Genomic DNA, 22,028 nt, shown 5'->3' on the forward strand with positions numbered 1-22,028 from the left:
GTTTTCCTCTCTATATTGGTTTCAGAAACAGCTGATCGTTGGTGGGAAAAAGAAAAGCAAAGAACAATTGTGTGAACTGCCCTTTCTAAATTTATAATTATTTTCAAGTGGGCTCTCAAAACTGGTTGGCAATCCCTCCATAATTAACTACCAGTCTTGAAGATAACCATTTTTAACTTATCAAGCCTCTGATACATCCTATATGCTAAGCTAATGTCTTTGCTTCATATTTCATTGAGAAAATAGAAGGAATTAAATGGAAATCACCTAATCTTCCTACCACTTAGCCTTCCAATTACCTCAAGTCTATCTATTCTGTACTTGCTCTCCTATTACATGGCAGCTAGTCCTTCCTTTAGTGCTCTGAATCTCACCTCTTGTCCTCAAGGATTTCATTTCCATAATCATTATCCACTGTTGCTGCTGCATCTTAGCCTTCTCTCTCTTTATTGGCTCATCAGTATATGAAGATGATTCAGTTTCTCTCATTACAAAACTAAGCAAAACCCTCCCTTGACCTCAAGGGAGGACTGCTTCCCTTCTTGGCAAAAATTCTTGAAAGATCTGTCATCCCTCATTAATGTTTCTCCTTACGTTTCAATTAGGCTTCTATTTCTACTAGTTCACTGTAACTACTGAAGTCATCAGTGGCATTAATCTTCTAGTGTTTCCAATCCATCCTCACCTTGATAGGCAGCGGCCACTGGCACAGGTAATCAGTCTCTTCTTGGAACAGGTAATCAGTCTCTTCTTGGAACACTTTTTTCTTTGCTTCCATGATATCACACTCTCCTGTTTGCCTTCCTGCCTTATGGTCCACTCTTTGATTTCTTTAGTAGTTCCTTTTTATTCTGCTTAAATTTCCAAATATGAGTGTCCCAAAGTAGATAAAACCCGTTTTGTTTCTTTTTGGGGGGAGGGTACCGGGGATCGAACTCAGGACCTTGTGCTTGCGAGGCAGGCGCTGAGCTAAATCCCCGGCCCTAGATTCTCGTTACTGTCTTCCAGGGCCCTCTAGTCCCACGGGTTTTTCAAATTCCAATAACTGTATTATGTCATGAATTCTGACCTCTCCTGTGATCCAGACGTCGTTAGCTAACTTCTCACATGACATTTCCAGCATTATGGCTGATATAAAACATATGCTAAAAGTCTTATGTGTTCAGAGATGGAGTGTTTGGAAGGTAATTGAATTAAATGCTCTAACATCATCAGTGGATTAACCCATTGATGGGACCATGATTTGATGGCATTACTGGGAAGTAACAGAAACTTAGGAAGTGGAGCCTACTTGAAGGGAGTGGTTCAGGGGAGTTGCGACTGGGGACTATATTTTGTCTCCATTCCCTTTTTCTCTGGCTCTTTCCTTTTTTCTCCGCTTCCTGGCTGCCACGAGGTATAGCTTTTTCTCTGAACACCCTTCTGCCATGTTTCTGCCTTGCCACAGGCTTAAAGTGATGGAGTCAGAGGGCTAGCAATTAACTGGAACCTCTGAAACTGTGAGCCCAAATAAATCCTTCCTCCTTTAAATTGCTTTTCTCAGGAATTTTGTCTGTGACAAAAAGCTATCACACGCCGGCAACTACCAGGTGTTCCGAGTTTAATAAATGTGAAACAAAATTATAGTTTAACTCCCCATGCTTGTTCTTTATTTCCTCACTTATTATTGTTATTCCTGCCAGAAACCGAGGTGATAACTATTCAGACTCCCCCAACTTCTAGCCATGGCATACGGCCCTGTCTGATCTATCTCTTCTGATGGTGTCTCAGTGTGGCATATTAGTTCCCCCTGGCTCCCTGCCAAATTTCTTGAACAAAGCACTGTTTCTCACCTTATGGCCTATGACCGTATTGCTCTTTTTCCTCTTCCTGTTTTCATCTGGTTAAAGTCTATTCTTCCCAGTTCCAGGTAAAATGTCACCTCAGAGAAGCCAAAGTAAACAGTAATCACCCTGACTGAAGTAAATCCTGCTCAGCAATTCTTTCTCAACCTGTTTTCGTCTGGTTTTAAACTGAGGTAGGTTCTGTGCCAGTCTTCTTCACTGTCTCCCTGTGCCTAGCACAACATAGGCACAAAGATGACTGCAGTTTATAGAAAAGGGTGGTATCTTCACATTTACAAATCACTTGGTAAACTTGGTGACGTTTATTTAAGGGGTATTTCCCAGTTGGACAAGAACACAAATTGTGTTTGGCTTTTTATCCATATATACATGGCACAGATCCACTTTTATTCAGCCCATGTTTTCTACTTTGGGTGTAAATAAGGATGAGAAAGAGAAGAATCACAGTTCTACACTATTCCCAATCAACATGTTCTAATATTTACATTAGTTTGACATACACATTTTTGTTTTGTACTGGAGCTTGAACCCAGGGACTTTGCATGGACCTGCATTCCTGCCTCTTTTAAAATTTTGATACAGGGTCTTACTAAATTGTGCAGACTGGGTTCCATCTTGCAATCCTCCTGCCTCTGCCTCCTAGAGTACTGTACTGAGATTATAGACCTGTGCCACCGTGCCTGGCTAGTGTGGCCTGTAGTCTTGGCAAACTCGTACTGCTTTGGGAGACTAATTGTTCTTAACCATCCTTTCTATTTTTTTTTTTTTGGTACTGGGGATTGAACTCGGGACCTTGCGCTTGCGAGGCAGGTGGCAGAACCACTGAGCTAAATCCCTGGCTCTATCCTTCCTATTTAATTGGCAATTTTGCACGGAATTGGTATCCAAGTTCAAGAACTCATTACTTTTTTATTCCATGTTTGTTGATTATCTACCACATACTAGGCATTCTTGAAGTACTGAAGAGATACTGGTTGAAAAGGATAGATAACATTTTCTCTCCTGGAGCTTAGTGTAGTGAAAAAATAGACAATGCAACAAGAAAATGAGTACTGATGAGTAATTCCAAAAACCCAGGATGATATGAAGAAATTGCAGGGGGTTACTTTATTAGGCATTAGATTGAAACTAAATAATCTATAGTTTGGAGAATCTATTGGCTTCTAACTTTTGAAAATCAAGACATTTCCCATTTTAAGTCTTCTGTTATCGCTTCATGATTTCTTGAGAATAACTGCATTACAATGTGCTAAGTATGAGGAAATAAAATGATCTCCAAATATGATATGTAGCATTTATCTCCTAAGGTCTGAAGACTTCTATGGCTTTGGCAAGAAAGTTGGATTCTAACTTTTTTCATTACTGGTCAATGATTAACCAAAGAGGTTCATTCTTCTAAATGACAACAGGAGCCAATTAGTTTCAAGATATTTTCTTCCCATAACTGTATGAGTCTTGCAAGGAGATGAAAGGAAGGAGTCTACAAATTAAAAGTATCAAAGGGAGCTAGTTACTATTATATAATTTTCATAAAAGTCTTGCGAAGAATAAAGAACACATTGTTCTCATGTTCTTTGGGGGTAAGAATTTGTCTGAAAGGTGACCATGTTTATAAAATTCATACAAAAATACATTAAAAAACGATTTACATTATGGAAGTATTCACTATAAGATTATTTAATGACAAAATTAATGACAATGAAAGTATTCACCATAAAGTCTATTATTTAATGACAGAGAATGACAATGTTATGTGTGGTGGTGCATGCCTGTAATCCTGGCACTCAGGAGGCTGAGGCAGGAGGATTGCCATGAGTTTGAGGCCAGCCTGGGTTATATAGTGAGTTCAAGGCTGCTGAAACTACACAGCAAGACCCTATCTAAAAAAAAGAAAGAAGATAAAGGCTCTATGGTGGGACGAGGAAACAATAGATTTACACTACTCAGCAATGTATATTTACATAAATATTATTTGTTAACATTTTCAGGTTTATTAAAAAATATGCCCCCCCAAAAGAACGAAGATAAAGCCTCTATGATGGCACAATGAGAAAATAATAAATTTACATTACTGAGCAGTGTCTTCAGTGGAACACAAGGAAGTGAAATAATACAGCACTTTGGGTAATTAGTTTGGACAACATTTTCCAGGTTTATACCTCTTTAGAGAAAATAAAATAATCTAGGGGCCAGGGATTTAGCTCAGTGGTGCCACGCCTGCCTCACAAGCGCAAGGTCCTGAGTTTGATCCCTGCTACCGAAAAAAACCCCACTACATTCCTCACAACACTGAGCTGAAGGAACTATTTATATAATAATAAATTATATTTTTAAATTATGTTAAGTTTACACTAACTGTTAGGCACATTATGATTGGTGTGGTCTCAGAGAGAAAAGAACATTTCATCAGGCCGCGGGGATTTAGCTCAGTGGTTTCGCCACCTGCTGTGCAAGCGCAAGGACCTGAGTTTGATTCCCGGTACCAAAAAAGGAAAACGAAAAATATTTCATCTAAGATTTTTCTTAAACATGAAAGTAAAGCATAAAGAAGGTTAATCAAAACAGTTTACTGTACTTGGTTCTGTAGAGCAAAAATGAATGAGATGTCACCCTGAGACTGTAATTAGAGTGCTAATTTGTTAAAACAAAATGCATGCAGAAGGCCTTTAGGGAGCCTAAAATGTAATTATTTTGCCAATATGCCAAATTTACCAGACACACTTGAAGGTAACATCTAGGGTAAGTTATGTATTCCAAGTTCAAATAGTTGCCCAAAATGGGTTGCCTTGAAAAACAGGGTCATGTAAAGACAATAATACTGGTTTCATATCTCAAAACTTTATCAGAGGGACCATCTGAGTTAATTTATTTCTATAAGAAAAAGAATTTTGACAGCACCTTGATTTGAGATCATTAAAATTATAGTGCAAAGTAGTCGACATACTTCAGTGGTAAGCAATAATATAGTATGGCTTGATTTAACTTACAATTTCATTCAGGTTAAAGTCAATTTGATGTTCAGCAAAATAATTTTTCAAAAGGGATGACCGATGGAAACAAATGAAAGTCCAGAATTTCTATGTATGGCAATAGGTATTCAACACTGTACTTGAAAGAATTCAGCTAAATTGGTAACGAGGGTACTCTAGATTTATGAAAAAAATTTCATCTCTGGATTGTTTTGGAAATACAGGCATTTCAAATTAGCTTTTCATTACTTTACAAACTTAGCATTTCATTAAGTTGAACAAACTTATACCACAAGTTTATTTTTATTTAGTGAGAATGAGTGTTTTATTCCCTATTTTGGAAGAACAGGCTCAGAATCAGTAATTAGGGTCTGACTTGTCTGTAAAAATAAAAAAGCAAAATCTTAATGATATTAAGATATTTTAGAGCATAAGAGAAACTCACGTGGGATATATGGCTTGCCTGTCACCCTTTAAAAACTATTAGCATTTAAATACATGTATTCATTAAATAATAAAAATTACAGAACTACATTACAGCCATCCCTCTGTATTCACTGATTTTATACCCATGGATTCAAGATTCAATCAACCATCGAGGAAAACAGTCCAGAAAAAAATTGCATTCTGTACCAAAGATCTACAGACTTTGTTTTCTGGTTGGTATTCCCTAACCAATGTAAGTGTAACTGCCATCTACATAGCATTCACATTGTTTTCGGGATTATAAGCAATCTGGAGATGACTTGAAATATTTGTAACGATGTGTTTAGGTTATATGCAAACACTATGCCATTTTATACAAAGGCCTGGAGCACTGGTGGATTTTGGTATCAATGGATTTTGAAACTAGTCCCCATGGATGGTGGAGGAATGTGTATGTGTTCATCTGGCAATAAACATAAATGTACTCTACTATAGTTTAAAGCTAAGCTAAATTTAAACATTTTTCTTTGAATCAGTTCTGAAATGTGTTAGTTTCATAATAACACAATCCCTTTTCAATAAAAGTAAACCAAAATAGGTAATTTATGTAGACTACTATTTCTAAACTATGAGAACATTGTAATAAATATATATCTTATTTTTGATTGGATATGGTGTTTCAAAAGGAAAGCAAGGGGCTGGGGATTTAGCTCAGTAGTGCTGCCTCCCACCTTGCAAGTGCAAGGTTCCGACTTCAATACCCAGTACAAAAAGAAAAAAAGAAAAAAAAAGAAAGCAGAACACACAGACAAAAACAAAACAGTAACAAATATGCAAAAAACATTTTATTTATAATAGATCAACATTTTTGACATGAAAGGTAGCCACTTTTGTTTCTCAGGAATGCCTAGAATTCAACAATTTCCAGAAAGACTAGTCAACAATTATTTCACTGTAGGTAAAAGAAATAACTTCGGAATGAATTTTTTAAGTGGTTTTGCCCATGGCAAACTGTAAGCTTGAATGTAAGGTAAGTTAGCTTTCCCAGGAAGTAAGTGTAATCCAACTATGATCTAAGTGTATTAAACCAGTCTATACAACAAATATGAGAATCACCTATGTGCATCAACTGTGCTCAAACAAGAATTCTCTTTATCAAAATATTCATTTTTTAAAAAGGCCTCACATTAACCCCTCAAACGAATACCCCTTTTTCTATGTCCACCCCTCTTTTCTACTTCAAGTTATATTACTGTATAGACAACCATCAAATCCTGTTACATTAATTTAAGACTATGTAAAATATACCAAACACAATGGTCACTGACTTTAAGGGACAAAGTGATAACTAACCAATAATAATATAGCCAATGTTACTTTTTGTTTAGAAGGGGAAAAAAAAGCAGCCCCCAAATGTCCTTAACTTTTCAGTACTTCTCTGTAACACAGAACAAAAAGCTAACTTGTAAAATTAAAATGATCAGGGGCCGGGGATTTAGCTCAGTGGTTCTGTCGCCTGCCTCGCAAATGCAAGGTCCTAAGTTCCATCCCCGGTACCCCAAAAAAAAAGATCAGAAAACATTTTGTGTGAAATGTTTTACATAGACAAGTGATACATTTTAGATTCAAACCATACTATCTTCCATATTTCAACTTGGGAGAAAATTCACAATTATTACCTCTTCTCAGTTACATTTATTTTTGAGCATTTAAATCTACTATACACTTTATAAAATTCACCTTGGTTACTACTCTCCATGGTTAAGTGCTATCTTTCCTCAGGTAAGTCCATTATATGCATCTAAGTTCTGGGGAGGTTTAAATAGCACTTAAAAGAATATGAATGGGAGTTCTGAAATGTTGAAAGTTTCATCATCTATTTAGTGTAGGATTTGTAATTCAAATTCATCACAGCAGCCTAAAGAAATACCGTGTGAATGGAATGCACATAATTCCTACAGAATACACAAACTGAAGTCCAAAAGGCACAGAGTAATGCTGGTGGCTCTTTCTAGTCAGTTAAGAAATAATAAAAAATTTTTATTATTCTTTCATAATTTAAATACTTCAGTAATCTCCACTTTTATTACTTTTTAACAGTGACTTCAAATTTACATTATTTTAAGTACCATTGTAATAGCTTAGAGTATAATACAGATATTAGTTATTTACCCATTCAAAAATAAAACAGAAAGCAAATAAACAAAACCTTCTTCACTGTATATATATATATATATATATATATATATTTATATGTAAAAAATTATTCTCAAAGATAACATAGAAGAGGGACTTGGTACAGGCCATCAAATCAGTTTTCTATTACCATAGTTATAATTCCCAAATCAACAGATATACAGCAATAATCAACAGCAGTGCAAATATCTTCGGAGATTAGGATAAAATTCTAACATAAGAACAAAAAACTGAGGAAATAAAAAAGGCAAGTACTTCAAGTACAAGGAGCCAGTCTGCTGAGGTCCATCTTAGTGTTTACTGGGGGCTTCCTTTCTGCTTCTACTTCTTTCTCTGAAACACATTGGCCAGCATGGCACCTGATGTTGTCAACTGACCCATTTTGTTCAAAAACTTGGTCTTTGTATCTTCACTCACTAAGCTCGCAGCAATTGACATCGAGCTAGAAAAAAATTTTGAAATTCATGAAGCAATTAAAAAACAAAAATATCCATCTTTCATTTCTTTAGTCACATATCAATACATTCTTAATGGGGGTTACAAAAGGGAAATTAATGCTTAAGAGGAGTTTTTATGTATCATACTAGCTGAGAAGTGTTCACTGTTCATTCTTTATATTAAAGGAGTACTATGTTCATCCTTTATATTAAAGAAAGAAGTAGTGGTTAGCTGTGTGACCATGAGCAAATTCTTTCAACTGTAAAATGGAGCCCTTCAAAAAAAAAGAGCTGGGTATGGTGGTGCACGCCCGTAATCCCAGCACTGGGAAGGTTGAAGTAGAAGGATCACCTTGAGTTTAAGAGCAGCCTGCGCTGCACAGTGAGTTCAAGGTCCACTTGAATACATAGTGAGACACTATCTCAAAAGAACTACAAAAAAGTCCAATTAGACAAATGTAAGTTGCTTAGTACAATGGAAGACACATAATAGCATACCACAAGTGTTAGTAGTTGTTCTTTTAATGACATTATTTAGTTTTTATAGAAGTCCTGGAACATTTGAGGTGTGATTTAAAAAAAAAATACACTCAATGTTTAAACAAAAAAGAAATTATTACAGTAAAAGACTTATTGCCATTAGCTTCCCTCAAAATATACCCCTCACTTCGAACATACTTATCCCACACTCTTGCCAATTTCTAAAGCAGTTCTGAAAGTCCTCTTTCATGAGTATCTTTAGTTGTACTGTTAGGGCTGGCTTGATGTCCTGAATAGGTTAAAAACATTTACCTTTCATGGTCATTTTGACTTTGGGGAAAAGCCAGAAGTTGCACAGTGCCAGGTCTGGTGAAATAAGGTATATAAGGACACAATGTAATTTTTTCTTGAGCCTGCCTTCTCATTGGATAGCACTTGGCAGCAGCATTCACTGTATTTTTTATCACATTTCATAAAGATACTCATGAAAGCAGACCTTCAGTTCCACCTCAGAAAGTAGCAAGAATGATGGGACAACTGTTTGAATTGAGGGGGAGTATTTGGAGGGGGATAAATGGCAATATGTGTTTCACTATAATTTTTAAAAATTTAAATATTCATCATATATTTTGATCAAAACTCAGATATTGTCATTTTCCCAAATGAGTAAAATAAATCACAGTGAATCTGTACCATGCTGATAATAATCTTATCTCTTTTTTGGAGGGAAAAACATGTTCTGAATCACCAGTTTTCAAATTCATTTATTCTTTCTTTTTTGCCAAACTGCTGTGTAGGGAGTAAACACAATTCAAATGAATACTAAAGATTGCTAATTTATCACATTATTGTACAGAAAGAGTCCTGCACTAGACTCTGAACCCCAGTTTATTGTTTTGTGGCTTTGGTTGAGATGCATTTGACCTTTCCAATTCAGTTTCCTCATCTGAAAAACACAGCTTGCAATTTCTATTGCAAAATATCCCGAATAAGATAACCTATTTGAACTTGTCAAGGGCAATGTGTAGCAAGCTGGAAGTGCTCTGCAAACTACAGCACAAAACTGGTGCGACCACCAAAGGCATCTGGGAGTGTGTTGTCTTCCATGGTGTGCACCGGCTCAATTACTCACTTGAAAACCCAACCACAACTCTCTCCAAAAGTCTCTTCTTCCAGGACACTAACGCGGTTTCTCTCTTCATGCCTTTGGAGAACTACTACTCCTCTCTTTTTTTTTCCCCCTTCTTCTCACAAAGTAATATAAGGTCCAGAATTTGGCTTTTGATTCTCCAATTACAAAACCTTCTCTCAAAGCTTCAATTATGGATGACTCCAAAATATTAACTAAGTCACAAAACTAGTAACCTCTTTATAGCATACTCCAGGTCAAAAATCTTCAGTGTTCATTTACTACCTACAAGATAAAATAATGTGCTTTTGTATTCAAGAAATGTAGCGAACTAACATGTGAGTTTTATACTCTTACCACCTATCTCTTACATTCCCACCCTTTCAGTCAGGTCTGCCTAATATATTGCCTAGTCATTTTCAAACTAAATCTCTCTTTCTCTCCACTGCCTATCCATCTCTCAAACCTCAGTTCAAGTCCAGTCTTTCTAATGGGTCTTTTCTTAACCCCTGAGGTTTATAAGTGTTGTTTTCTTTCTGTAGAAAATTCAGTGTAAGTCAAAAGATATGCCTGATTTTAATTTACACTTAGGAAAAGAGGTTGTATGGATCAGATCATACCTAAGAATACTATCAAATTTTAACGATATTCTACAAGGAGTGCAACAATGATATAAAGGAGCCTGGAAACCCTAAAGGATAAAACTGAAAGGAATGAAGAATGTTTGGCCTGGAGAAAAGATTCAGGTGACTTAACAGATGCCCACAAATGTGAGAAGTTAGATCCAAACCATCTGCAGGCTGGATATATCCTGAGAACACTACTGATACACATCTCAGTCACCTGGGGAGCTTTTTTGAAAATGAAAATACCTAATCATAGTGCTTCTGGGACTTTCCATTTGGGGTAGAGGGTCCAGGCATATATTTTGTATAGCTTTCTAGTAAAGAATCATTGTATTATAACTATCTTTTTTTTTTTGGTACCAGGGATTGAACTCGGGTCCTTGCGCTTGCGCAGCATGTGGCGAAACCACTGAGCTAAATCCCCGGCCCCAACAATATTTTTTATAGTGTGTAAATTTTTAGTAGTTTTACAAAGGGATTTGTAATATTCATCAGGGTGTAAACCCTTGAATTACTGCATCTTAAAATGTTGGTCTGTAATTTCTTGTTTGGCCACTTTCTCTTCCCTGTCAGAGCCCCTTGTGTAACCCTAATCCTTTAATGACCACCTAATATACTAATGTTCTTAAATTTCAATTGTCACCTCTGTGTTTTTCTAGCTGTTCCACAAATTATAAATATTCCTCTTCAGAACAGTTCTTCCTATAGTTATCTTTTGTTATATTGTGGCATCAACCACTTAAATGTTCAAACCAAGGTCTGGGAGCCATTAGATTCTGTTCTCCTCCAATCTTAATCTGTTGCCAGACTGAGTTCACATCTGAAATATATCTCTAATCCATCTTCTTTTCATATTCACCGTCATACCCAGATATTATAACATAGTGGTTAAGGGAATAGTATCTACTTTGTAAGGTATTAAGGAAATCATTAGCAAGTATGTGAAAAATGCTCAGGATATCTGGTTCGTAAGTGTTAAGTAATAATAATGATGCTTATTACCTGCCCATCTATGCTCACACCTATCTCATAATGGACCCCATGATAGTTTTCCAAGCTGTTCCACTCGCTTCTCTATATTAAGAGAGAAGAGTATGGCCTCATAAGCACAAGGTCCCGAGTTTGATCCCTGGTACCAAAAAAGAAAAACAAAAAAAAAGAGAGAAGAGTATGGCTTCTAAAAAGCAGTGTCTCTCAAAGTGTGGTTCCTGCATCTGCATCAGCATCATCTGTGAACTTGTTATCAATGCAAATTCTCAAACTTTACCCCAAACCTCCTGAATTAAAATCTGGGGGGATGGTACCCAGCAATTTCTAGGTGATTCTGATGGACCCTAAGGCTTGAGAACCGAAGTTCTTAAAGGCTGGAAACTACAAGTGGCAGGACAAGTCAAGGCTGCTGGGTGAGTATGTAAAGTTTTACTTAAACTCAGACATACTGAGTAACTTACTGTCAATGGTTGCTTTCCTTTACAATGTAAGAGTCTGGATGAGTAGTTGAGACAAAGTTCTTATGGTCTTCAAAGCTTAAAATAGTATTTATTGTCTACAGAAGAAGTTTGCCAACTCCTCACATATAGGATAAATCCAGCCCTCTAAGTGTGGCTAACAAAATTCTGTGCCTACCCACTTTTATGTACTTATGCTATTCTCCACACAGAGTATGTACTCTAGCTTACTGAAGAGTTTCCAACATATTCTCTAACTTTTGTCATTATCCACAGTGCTGACCTTTTTGCATATACAGTGGACCCCTGACTTATGAACTAAATTCATTCCCGAGGGGCTGGATGTAACTCAAGTTATAGGCTCAGGCTCCTCTACACAACCTTCAATGTCTCTCTCACAGGCAGATCTGTGTCCTAAAGAGACAATGGATTTCTAAATTAACTCCATACAGGAAAGGATGTTGTAATGTTCCTTCCAGAATCTTTAAGGGTTAAATCTGTATCCGAGACCATCTGGAAGCACAATCGGCTGGCATTCGGATCATAACTCAAGAGTTAGTAAGATAAAACTAAAATTTCCGTCATAACTCAAGTTGTTCGTATGTCAAGCCGGTTGGAACTTGAGGGTCCACTATAATCCCCACCTTTTTTTCCCCTTTGCCTCTCTAGCCAACTGTTCACACCTGAAGATTCCTGTGAAATTTGGAAGCACTATTTTAATGTTTAATTTTTGTCTTTTGTTATTTTTATACTTTTAACTGCTCCACCCCTCAGCTGTGACTACCTTGTGAGAAAGGACTATGCCTTAGTTATTAAGCTCATTTTTGTTAACAGTCCATGGAAAGTGTTCAGTGAATTTTACTAAATGCTGAATGAACAGAAAAAACATTTATGTACATATTTTTCTGCTTGCAGATCAGTGCATTTCAAACTTTTTTTGGACAAAGATCTCAGTAAGAGATACATTTGAAATAACTATAGCACATAACTGAAGTATCACAAACAGGTATCCTGACTACTTGGGATGCTCTCTCCAGTTTTTATTTTATTCTGTTTCTTGGAATAAAATTTTTATCATAATAAACGGAATTAACTAAGTAGTAATTAATTAATTTGTGGTACTAGGGATTGAAATTAAGGCCTTTGCATTGAGCTATATCCCCAGCCTTCTTTTATTTTGAGACAGGTTCTTGCTAAGTTGCCCAAGATGGGCTTGAACTTGTGATCCTCCTGCCTTAGCTTCCGAGTGGCTCCAGTACAGGGGTATGTTACAACTCCCTGCTTTGTTTTTTATTTTGAGACAGCATCTTGCTAGGTTGCTAAATTGCCCAGGCTGGGCTTGATCTTGTGATCCATTTACCTCAGTTTCCCACAGTGCAGGGATTACAGGTGTGTCCAACTCCAATTGAATTAATTTAATGATGTACTAATAGGTTACAGCAATTAGCAGAGAATTTCACAGATACAAATATCCTTCCTTATTTGCCTCCACTCTCACTTTTCCTTCTTAGAAGTAGTTCTCCTTACTGTTCAAGGCTTTCTTTTTGTGCTTTTGATTTACAACAGACTTCTGAGGAGTGGCTTAAGGAAGGCTTCCTTGAAAAGGTGACTTCTAAGCTTTGGCCTGAGGATGAAGGAAGTAGCTAGACAAAATAAGATGGAATCCTATGTTGAAAAGACCTAGGGGAGGAGAATCCTATAGCTAAGGATCTTAAGGTCCTCCATTAAGCCTCTCCTGGCTATCCTTGGTAGTTAGAACAGTCTTGTATTTATATAGCCAGTATAATTTCCACATGGGATTTATTATATTACCTGTAACGGTAGCACAATGCCATTCCAATATCTTGTCTAGTTTAAGTTATTGGAGGGCAAAGTTATCTTATTTATTTTTACTCATTTATTTTTAATCCTTAGCACAGTGCCCAAAATGAAGACACTCTTAAAGGTGAGAAATGTTATTAAAATTCCTCTGATTCTTGCAACACGTATTTTCTATGTCTTTTATTTGGTATCAGTAAGTAAATTGTTAAAATCATGTAAATGCCTTGATTGTCTACAGGGCTGTGAGCATCTGTTTAGTGTATCTGCTGACTGATAATATAGTTAATGTTTTCACACATGCTTTACATAATAGAGATAAATAAGTTAAAGATTAATGGATATAATATTATAGCATTTCCTCCACTTTTCTAGATAAAAAATAATCCATGTTAAACTTCACAAATCTTAATGATAAAATGTTTTAATAACTAGGAACAATTTATACATAAAAGTATATCTGTCCTGCTGTCTTGCCCTTATCCTTCAAAAGTATGCCTATGGTACTGTCACACAGATTGTAAGAAAAAGCCATGTCAAAAGGATTTAGGAGTCAACTTGAAAAAACTCAAATTGGCTAAAGATGGGATAATTTGGGTATCAATAAGAATTATAAATGGAGCACAATGAATTGTGTAAGTTTAAAGACATGAGTTTATAATTTATAAAAATTAAAATCTATCTACATGGTTGTTCACCAATCACAGAGTGAATCAATTTATTATTCTGAAAACTGGCAAATAAAAACAAAGCTGAATGTCTTGCCTTTACCATATAAACTATATTACTGAGTAATAAGTAGCTTATGGGATAAATTTTTCTTTATTAAAGTATTCTAGGTCATCAATGATATAGGGATGACAGAATTAGGGTATTATATTTTATAACCTCTGATGAATTAATAAATTCATTAATTATTAACAGCTTGTTAACACCCCCCCCCCCAAAAGGAGAGAAGCAGATATCAGCTTTAGGATGAAAACATACCTCCTCTTATTAAGCAATCTTGCCAAAAGAAACATACCTGATTAAGTCTCTAGATCAAGATCCAATTACCCAACTGACAGGAAATACAGAGTTCACACTCAACAACAAAAGGGAAATGCAGTCAGCAAAACAGAACTGTGAAAAACTCTATAGGCCAAATCACCTAATTTCTTCCAAAAGTATGTAATATGGAGAAAAAAGTGGAAGGAAATTTGTATGGAGTTTCCTAATTTTCTTCTCTAAGTTTTCAAGTTTTAAAATAATCTGAAGGCTCTAGATAATTTTGATATTTAATGTATGACAAATGAATGGAAATATGTGCTTTGGTGTTGATTTTAGGGATTCTGTGTTTGAATTTTTTAAAAAAGCCTTTTATTATTTCAATGAGTTTCTGTTGTTTTAATTTTCCACAGCTAAAATGGTAAGTACAAGCATGGAGGGAGAAGAGCTCCTATCCTAGGAGGCTAAAGAAAGGGTTATGATACATCAAAAAGAGACTGTGTGAGTCAGGGTGTGTGTATGTGTGCGTGTGTTAGGCTGTGTGTGCCTGTGTTAGGCTGTGTGTGTGTGTGTGTGTGTGTACCTAGAATGACTGGATAAAATGCATTCCTGGTAGTCAAGCTTAAAGGATATACTTTTGAGCTTTTTATGTGTGCGTCCATTTAAAATAATTATTCAAAGTTACTTCAATAAGAGTTAGACAACACAATCCATTTGTAAATTGTTTTATTTTTTAAAATTAAAAGGATTTGTAAATCCTTCCTTGAATGACCAACATTACTCTTTTCACCTCTATGTTCATATTTTAATTTCTGAATCTTTCACTTCTAATCAGCTTGGTCAGAACTATTAGTTTGGGGCTGGGGATTTAGTTCAGTGGTTCTGTCGCCTGCCTCACAAGCACAAGGACCCGAGTTCGATCCCCAGTACCAAAAAAAAAAAAAAAAAAAAAAAAAGAACTATTAGTTTGGCTAGAGTGTTCCTAAATTTATAATCCTTTATGCAGCAAATTATTGACAACTGTGTCACAAATTTCTACTGTTTTGACCTAGAGTCTCCAACTACATATCGGAATCTCTTTGGAAATTTTTTAAACACAAAGACCCTAAGTTGAATCAGAATGTTGAGAGGACTACAAAGAATGGGGTAGACATATGAATTTTAAACTTCTCAGACACTTCTGATGAGATAGCTTGTGGCTCAGCATTTGAGAACAGCTAATTTGAATAACAGTCTTTTGTCCTCAATTTTTGTTTTCTATACATTCTTAATTTTAATGTAATACAAGTAGATATTAATAAAGAAAATATAAGAAGCACTCTTCTATGAAAAGTAAAACAAAATTTCATAAAAAATAAGTTAATATACCATGTACTGTAATCTTAAAAGAATGTCCAAAATAATACACAAGTCATAGGCAAAAAAAGATTCTCTCTTACAAAGAAGAGTGTTTGCAGTACATTTCTTGTGGGGAGTTGGTTAATAACCACATCTTGTTTTCTCACCCTTTCTCCTCCCCTTGAAAAAGTCTTATCTTCCAGATAAATGACTACAAAGTAATACAAAATGAACATTATGCCAATCAATAGCAAATCTAGATAGAGAAATTCAGGTTAATATAAAGCCTTGAAAAAGAATTAATGTCTTACCCTTGAGGCTCTTGGACAGTCTTGTTTTCTACTTTTTGTTCACATTCTTTTATCATGGAACTTAAAATAACCTGATTAAAAAATCATTTTAATGAAATAGTTTAATAAAATACTATGGCTTAAAGTTTTAATTTTTAACACTCTCATAAACATTAATTAAAAACTTAAAATTTTGACAGTTACTTTGTTGAAGGATTCATATTAGATTGGCAGACTACTATAGAAACTGCTTTGAAAGATCTCATTCTGGGGTTTGGGGATGTAGCTCAGTTGTAAAATGTGTGCTTCGTATGCATGAGGCCCTGGGTTCAATCTCCAGTAAATCACCCCCCTACCCCAAATCTAAATCATATAACTTAAGAATTTATTTTGATTTTCATTACTTATTTCTAAATCTGATTCCCATTCTCCATTAACTTCTCCCACTATCTAATGTACATCTATACATTTAACATATACATACACTGTGGTCACATGTATACTTTTCCAGGAAAAGCCATTCTAGTCTATGTTCCTTTGCTTTCTCCAGGTTGTAACAAGTGGTGCTAGGCTTAGTATCTAAGATTATAACACTTAGCATCATCCTTGCATGGAGACCGAGCCAGTGATGTAAAAGGTGGGGATCTAAGCTGCTTTTCTTAACTGCTAACAACCACACCAGAAATTGAACGGCCCTCTGAATATTTTTGACTCTTTTTTTTTTTTTTTTGGTACCGGGGATTGAACTTGGGACCTTGCGCTTCTGAGGCAGGCGGTGGAACCACTGAGCTAAATCCCCAGCCCTTGACTCATGTTTTGACGATGAAGGTCACTAAAGAAATATTTATTGTTTACCTGCTATATGCTAGGCACTTTTTTTTTTGTACCAGAGATAGAACTCGGGACCTTGCGCTTGTGAAGCAGGTGGCGGAACCACTGAGCTAAATCCCTGGTAGGCACTTTTTAAAGATATTGAAGATACAGATGTTAAACACAAAACATCCTCTCTTTGTAGAGCTTACATTTTTGTAAGAGAGATAAACTTGAAGGAGATGGAGTGCTTTAGCTCTGGGAAGAGGTTGAGCAGATAATCTGATGTGGGAATAAGAAAGATAAAAGAGTAGGTACAGACAATTGGGGAGAAAAAGAGATTTGGAGAGGGAGGAAGGAAAGTTTTTGTTTTATTTAGGAGAGAAAAGTCAAATATCTAAATGGGGAAAGCTGACAAAAATAGTTTGAAAATATAGAATAGGGAACAGATGACAAAAAGAGACGGAATGGAATGAGTTATGAGGAAATAGAGAAAGAAAATAGAAACTTTACTTTTAAGAAACTTAATGGTGAGATAATTAACATTTTACAGTTAAACATTTCACATACATTATCTTACTAAATTCTCATGTGAAGTAAAAGAGAATAAAACAGAGCCTCAAAGATGTTAAAAGAAATTGTTCTAGGTATCAAAACTAGTAAGTCCATAAAATGACATTTACTGGTATTTTTTTTTTTTGGTACCAGGGATTGAACTCGGGTCCTTGAGCTTGCGCAGCAGGTGGCAAAACCACTGAGCTAAATCCCCGGCCTCATTTACTGGTATTTAAAAAAAATTAAGCATGGAGTATCATAATCAAGTCTCATATAAAGAACAAAAATCTGTAAGGAGGTAGGAAATTATGATTGTGGCACTGATAATCACAGTAGCTTACCTCATGCCCCGGAGAGAGATGTTCCATGTCAGTCCGTAAACATCGGAGGCCAGGTAAAAAGTGATTTACCATTAAATCTTCCGAAATGACTTGAGACACGGTAGTTAAGGAAGCTTTAAAAAAGCAAACTGGTATGTCCAACATAGTTTAATACAAAGAAGCCCTTTTAGATAATGTTATGGTATACTGATCACTCAGAGTACACAGGCTTCCTTCATGTATGACAGCTCACTTGTGGAATGTTATTTATTAAGGGTCAACTGTGTCTAGTCTCACAAATCTATTTATGCCAGTGATATTCATCATTGTAACATCCCCTAATTTAATCATATGCTAATCTAATCAGGTATTTGAATGAGTGTGAAGTATTAAAAGTAAAAAAATTAATGTTTCCATGACAACTAAGTTTAAAATTTTATAAAAAAACCAATAAAGGCACATTGCTTAACATACTACTATTTAATTACTAAATAAGGCAACTGTAAAAGATTGGGAAAAATATTTGAAAAATCTAGCAAAATTCTATACTCAGTGTCAGAAATGTTTCTGGATTCTGTTTAAAGAAAGTTAATCTGAAAATCATAGACAGGTGCATTATGGATGTGATTTATCTGAAAAAGATGTTTACCTAAAATCAGGAGATTCACACCATAGAAATGCTTCAGTCCTAAACTAAATGACTGATAAAAGAAAATACATTTACATGTTTCAAGTTAAAGTAGTTATCTAAGGTATATACTGTTTTCCGGGTTACCGTTTTAACTAACCTGTTAAACTTTCTATTGGTCCTGAGTAAATTGGACCAACAGAATGGTGGTTGTAATAAGAGCATTTATTTTTAAGTTTAGTTTAAGCTTATCATCTTGACATTCAAAAGGATCAGGACAGCAAACGCGTTTCTGAAGGAAACGATTCAAACTGTTTATTCATGTCAATTCTGGCATATTCTCACCTTATTCTGTTACTTATTTAAAAATAGTTCTATTTAATATTACACCACATAAAATGAAAAATTCCAGTAGATGTTTCCTTTAAAAATGGTTTAATTCATCTTTTTGAAAAAAATTGTAACAAATTTTGTGAAAAATAATCAGTGTAATTATATGAGTACATCCTTAAAAAGTTTTAAATAAAAACTTCATAAAAAAAGCTCCTATAATGAGTGACTTATAAACTCAAGAGGGAATAAAAATAGATATAAAGAGGGCTGCAACCTTATGATTATGTAGTTTTGTTTTCTAGATACGGGGAAAGTACTGCTCAGACACAAATGTGAGTGACCTTTGGTTTAGTAAAGAATGTGATCTATGGATTGAGAAGTTCAAGATATCTTTTTTCTTCTTTTAGCAAGAAGAGGGAAGCTCTCTTTTCTCTTTTTGCTTATAGTTGGGGCCTACCTTTTCCCCATAGAATCACCCAATCTTTCAAGTATTAGAAATTTACAGGTTATTTGGTATTATAAGTTGCTTCTAACTTATTAATGAACAATTATCAAAAGTCCTCTGATTGCTAATGAGACATTCATAGTTTTAGAAGATAGCTTGGTTTTATTTTTAGATAGCTTGATTATAAGTATGTTTTCCTTATAAACAAAATTGGTCTTTCTATAACCTCAGCTTGTACCTTAGCCACAGAGAATGCCTAACCTCCCTTCTATAGAATCACCTGTCAAGTATCTTTTTATCCCAAGCTATACATTCTCCAGAGTAAGAATTTCTAAATTTCAATCTGTCTTAAACATAACTTCCTGACTTGTTATGTCAAATGTTACATATTATAATTTTTCTATGTCTCTATTAAAATATGATGTCAGTGATGAAAGGAATACTCATGTCTTGATCAGCTCAGAATATAAAGGGACAGATTTGGGCAATATAATTTTATTAGTGACCACACTACTCTGTTGACTGAGGTACAAGTTCTGCCTCACATAGAACTAACACATTCAGTACCTGAACAGGGACTGTTCTTAAGATGGTCCTTTCATTTGCTGTACTGACTAAAGATTTTTATTGTATTTATTCCAGAAATAGTCTGTATATATTGGGATATATGATAATATATTTCAGTATCTATGCTCTTTAGAAATAGCTGCCTTTCCCACTTGGAAAATCTGATTTTTTTTTTTGTACTGGGGATTGAACTCAGGAACTTGCGCTTGCGAGGCAGGCGCCAGAACCACTGAGCTAAATCCCTGGCCCCTGGAAAATCTGATTTTACAGAGCTATGTTTTGATTTTTTGACTTTTCCATTTTCCTTGAGGCCTATTTCTTTAGAAACTATACACAGCCCATGGCTTAAGTTTTTAACATCTTTCAGAAAAATAAGCATACCATCCTTTTCTTTCTTTGAATACAACTATGCATGCTAGGATACTGTCACTTCTCTATTATTAAAGTATTTCTTCCTTGCTCATTCAGAATATCAGTTCCTTTTTTTGCTTCCTCTATATTCTGTTAAGTTGAAAAGTCAGCAAGATAAATCAGGAATGATAGTAAGTTCTGCTTTTGGTGGAATTAAACCTATAGGAGACATGAGCAGTTGAGGTACCAAACTACGAAAATATGGTGGCTCTGCTCACTGTATAATGTATTACCAAAACTATGGTTATATCACCTACATGATTAGGTCATTTGTAGCAGATTTCCAAAATAAAATGCACTCCACAATGTATCCATTAACATTCCGAAAGACACATGTAGCTCCTTAACATAATCTACTTTTCTACTCTATGTTCTTTATTTTGAACAAAGTACAGTAACCTGTTGGTATAGTCCAGTCAAAAGTCCAGTGCCAATGAGCGACAGAGGAATTTTAGAACATAATTATCTTATTTAAAATTGCTTGCTCACCTTGTTTATGACTATAAACTAGCATATAAAGTGTGGAATCATTAATAATCCTCAAACTCTTTCTTGGTTCTCTTTTTTCCTATGAATCACTAGGAAGCTTTACCATCATTTTTTTCCTGCCATAATCATATTTCTCTGATTATATAGCCTGGCATGTATTTTTATAGTTCCATTTGACTATTCAGCCTTTCATTCTTTTGTCAATCTCTTACTTCCTCTTTTCTGAACTCTTCTGTCTTTTAATAAGAGAGTGTAGAAACTGGCATTCACTTTGCCCATCTTTACTTCCTTTTTGGCTTTATTTTACTAGGCAGAGGATAGTAAAAGAACATTTTACAGGATGGCTGAAGTTCTTTATTCTGGTTACAGTTTTGCTTTTAACTAAAAAGCAGAAGTCACTAGTGCCTTTAAGTCTTGCTTTAATCATTTACAAAATAGTGGTTGATAAGGGCCTACATGATCTCTAAGTTCCTTCCCTCTTCTGTAATCACTGGAGAAGATTAGCAATGTTGGCTCTGTAATTTTCTAAGGAGTGATATCTCACTAAGAGAAATTCATAGCATTCTGTGGATACTGATAGCTAAACTTCATTGAAAAATAAAATGCCAAGACATATACAAAGCTTCCTTTTGATTGACAGAAGTCTCAGCTATAGTTCATTCTGTTCTTCATTTCTTCCATATAATAAATAAAACATAAAACATTAGGTTAAAAAACTCATCAGTGTCTTTGAAACCACAGAATACATAAACAGAAAATTTAAATATTTAAAGATTATAAGATAGCTAGAATAAGAAGTAGGGCAAATTAAACCAAAATTTCAGTTTCCTATAATACTTATATAAGTTTAAGAAAAAAGTTCTCAATCTTTCATAAATGAGGTTCATTGTAAAACTGGCTATATAAAAGTAGATACACTTTAATAAAACAAGGATACAACAACAGGAAAGTGCACTGTAGGCTTCAAAAAGATGGGTAGCAATATCCAGTCTTTTAGAATCCACAATCTGTAAGTTATTCACCAAAGCTAACTTATGCAAATGTGGAATAACAACTGAAAAAGAAAAAAAGAAATTGTTAAATTTTTATCTCATACATACAAACTCTCATACTTTACAAAAAAGTATTTTAGTATATAAAGCTCATTTTAATGCTGCCTGGTTTCAAAGACTACCCACATTGTATGCTTGCCTTTTCTTACTAGGGAAGAAAGTATGAGAAAGTTTATACAGCACTGTCTCTATTAACTAATTGAGGGGTTGTCTACAGGTCATTTGGCTTCACTGTTAATTCACCAATTTGAACAATGCAAAACAAACATATACAACTTATATCTTATGTTATCTATCCATACAAAAGTTTCTTTATAAAAATTACTAAAATATTACATAAAAGATAAATACAACACACTTATTCTTTTTTCAATAACAACTTATTTCAGTCCTTCATACTACTATTATTACCTTTGGCTTATCAAATTAT

The 22,028-nt window shown here is 35.0% G+C and overlaps 1 protein-coding gene across 6 annotated transcripts in view; it reads right to left on the reverse strand.

Moving 5' to 3' along the window:
- Positions 1 to 6,067: 6,067 nt before the first annotated feature.
- The window catches only part of Relch (RAB11 binding and LisH domain, coiled-coil and HEAT repeat containing), a 97,685-nt gene continuing 81,724 nt past the window's right edge, over positions 6,068 to 22,028 (reverse strand). For 5 of the 6 annotated variants that reach the window (XM_004858440.3, XM_004858439.3, XM_004858438.3 and 2 more), the window contains 4 exons: positions 21,484 to 21,600; positions 17,695 to 17,783; positions 16,010 to 16,080; positions 6,068 to 7,877 (listed from right to left, as the gene is read on the reverse strand). In XM_004858440.3, coding sequence (XP_004858497.1) covers positions 7,757 to 7,877; positions 16,010 to 16,080; positions 17,695 to 17,783; positions 21,484 to 21,600 — 398 coding nt within the window. In that variant the 3' untranslated portion in view covers positions 6,068 to 7,756. The remainder of the gene's footprint in view (positions 7,878 to 16,009; positions 16,081 to 17,694; positions 17,784 to 21,483; positions 21,601 to 22,028) is intronic. The other variant, XM_004858441.4, reaches the window with a different exon arrangement.

The sequence above is a fragment of the Heterocephalus glaber genome, unplaced genomic scaffold (assembly GCF_053883595.1).
Source record: "Heterocephalus glaber isolate CG9 unplaced genomic scaffold, H.glaber_assembly_v1.0 deba00000331, whole genome shotgun sequence".
Taxonomy (NCBI): Eukaryota; Metazoa; Chordata; class Mammalia; order Rodentia; family Bathyergidae; genus Heterocephalus; species Heterocephalus glaber.